General features: G+C 32.2%; 1 protein-coding gene across 1 annotated transcript in view; it reads left to right on the forward strand.

Annotated features, from left to right (window-relative positions):
- Positions 1-532: 532 nt before the first annotated feature.
- LOC106464792 (cyclin-dependent kinase 14-like) overlaps positions 533-1899 on the forward strand; it is a gene marked incomplete at its 3' end in the record, with an annotated part of 131578 nt that continues 130211 nt past the window's right edge. The window contains exon 1 of the mRNA XM_013924949.2: positions 533-679. Within this exon, the coding sequence (XP_013780403.1) occupies positions 631-679 (49 nt within the window). The remainder of the gene's footprint in view (positions 680-1899) is intronic.

The raw sequence follows: 1899 nt of genomic DNA on the forward strand, positions 1-1899 counted from the left end.
CAAAGTCTAAGATTTATAACCCAAAAAATCGGGTTTCGACATTTGTGATGGGCAAGGTACAGATATCCCATTGTGTAGCTTTGTGCTTAACAATAAACTCTCGAAATAATATTAGGCTTTTCTCTTTAGCAGTATTTAAGTCCTTAATACATCGTTTGCACGAATCTTAACGTACAACTAAATTTAGTATAAACGAATAATATCAAGTCCATGTAAAACTATGATACCATTTGCCTTGTCCAATTCAAATTTCTAAGCAAAAGTGAGATGTATAGAATTATCTGAGGCGTGAAGGGGACGCAATGCAGTGACCAACATGTACATACACACAACACACATATGCTTTTATTACTCGCGATAAATGGGCTGCTTCAGTGGCAGTTCCTATTTTAATTGATTGTAAGAGAAGGTTCTCATCTCGTGCGCATATCACAAAAGTAGGTTTCGGAAATAAAACATTTGATGGGAGGCGCTGCTAGCAAGCAGTCGATATTCGTAACGAGTTTGGTTTCGAGAGTATATGAGTGTCAACATGGCTAGTTTCGTTTGGAGGATGGTTGCGTGTATTTGACTTCTGTATCCATGCGGTCTTGGGTCTTATTTTAAAAGATCCTGCACAGTTTCTCTACTATGTCTTTGAGCGTAGAAAACAAGAACTGGAAGCCATCAGATAAAGAAGGTACTGTTGACATTCTGTTTCGGCTATTTTTTGTCACGTAACCCGCGCTACTGCACTGATATTAATAGTTATAATTATATATTTTCAATAATCTCGGTAACGGTAACGATGTATAGGCGAGGTCTTTAAATTAATTTAAAACAGTATGATTTTGTCGCTCACCCCATGCCTCATTATTTGTTTAGACTTGTATTTATTGTATATTTTTAGTAATGTTAATACTAATGCAGTAGAACTGGAATTGTACTTCTGTACTTAAAATTTAAATTTATTTATCAGAGCTTTTCTAACATCATGTTATTGTTCGTCTGTTGAATTTAATGTTGCTAACCTTTCATAGATAATATAAATAACGTTGAACTAATAACACTTTAGAATCAACTTTAGAAGAAGTACCAACTAAAATTTGGCCTTTGACTAGATTTTGCAAAGAAAAACAACAACAAGTAATTAGATAAAAGAATATCATATCATGCGGACTTAGTTACAAGTTAGTGCACTTTGTAGCTTGTGACTGGCAGTGGACCTAAAACTTAAAAGAGACAGAATTGGTGCCTAAAAGAATAAGGAAGGTTTATTAGATATTATTAATAAGATATAATTACCAGACTATATGTTGGTATTAGTAACAAAACACGTTTTTGAAGCGTGTGTAGTAGGTTTCAGTTGTCTTGTTCAGTTGTGACACTTGAAGTTTGTTTATAAACGATCTAATTTGTATAGGAAATTTTTTCAAATGAATTATAATTTTAGTAACTGATAAAAAATTATTTGTTAGTAATTAACTATTATGTGGTACTCTTATTTGTGAACTTTGTAACACGTGAGCCTTGGATAATTGAATTAACAGTAAAATATTTGTCAGTGAAAATAAATGTCAAATTCAGGAACTGTAGTTGTTGTCAAAGATTGCATTTGCTCACTTTGAGAGTTACACAGTTTTCAAAACTGTAACAGATGCAATTGTAGTGATACTAGAATAGCAACATAAAGAACATTTGATGAACATAACTTGTGAAGTTGTGTATGGTTTATTTTGGAATATTTGTTGTTCATTATGTGTGTGTGTGTGTGTATATATATATATATATATATATATATATATATATACACACACACACACACACACACACACACACTACTACTACTACGTAGTAAGGTTAGTTTAGGTTTAAGTTTAACTTAACTTTACTTAACGTAGTTGTAGTTAAGTAAATTAA

This window comes from Limulus polyphemus, unplaced genomic scaffold, assembly GCF_000517525.1.
Source record: "Limulus polyphemus unplaced genomic scaffold, Limulus_polyphemus-2.1.2 Scaffold1744, whole genome shotgun sequence".
NCBI lineage: Eukaryota > Metazoa > Arthropoda > Merostomata > Xiphosura > Limulidae > Limulus > Limulus polyphemus.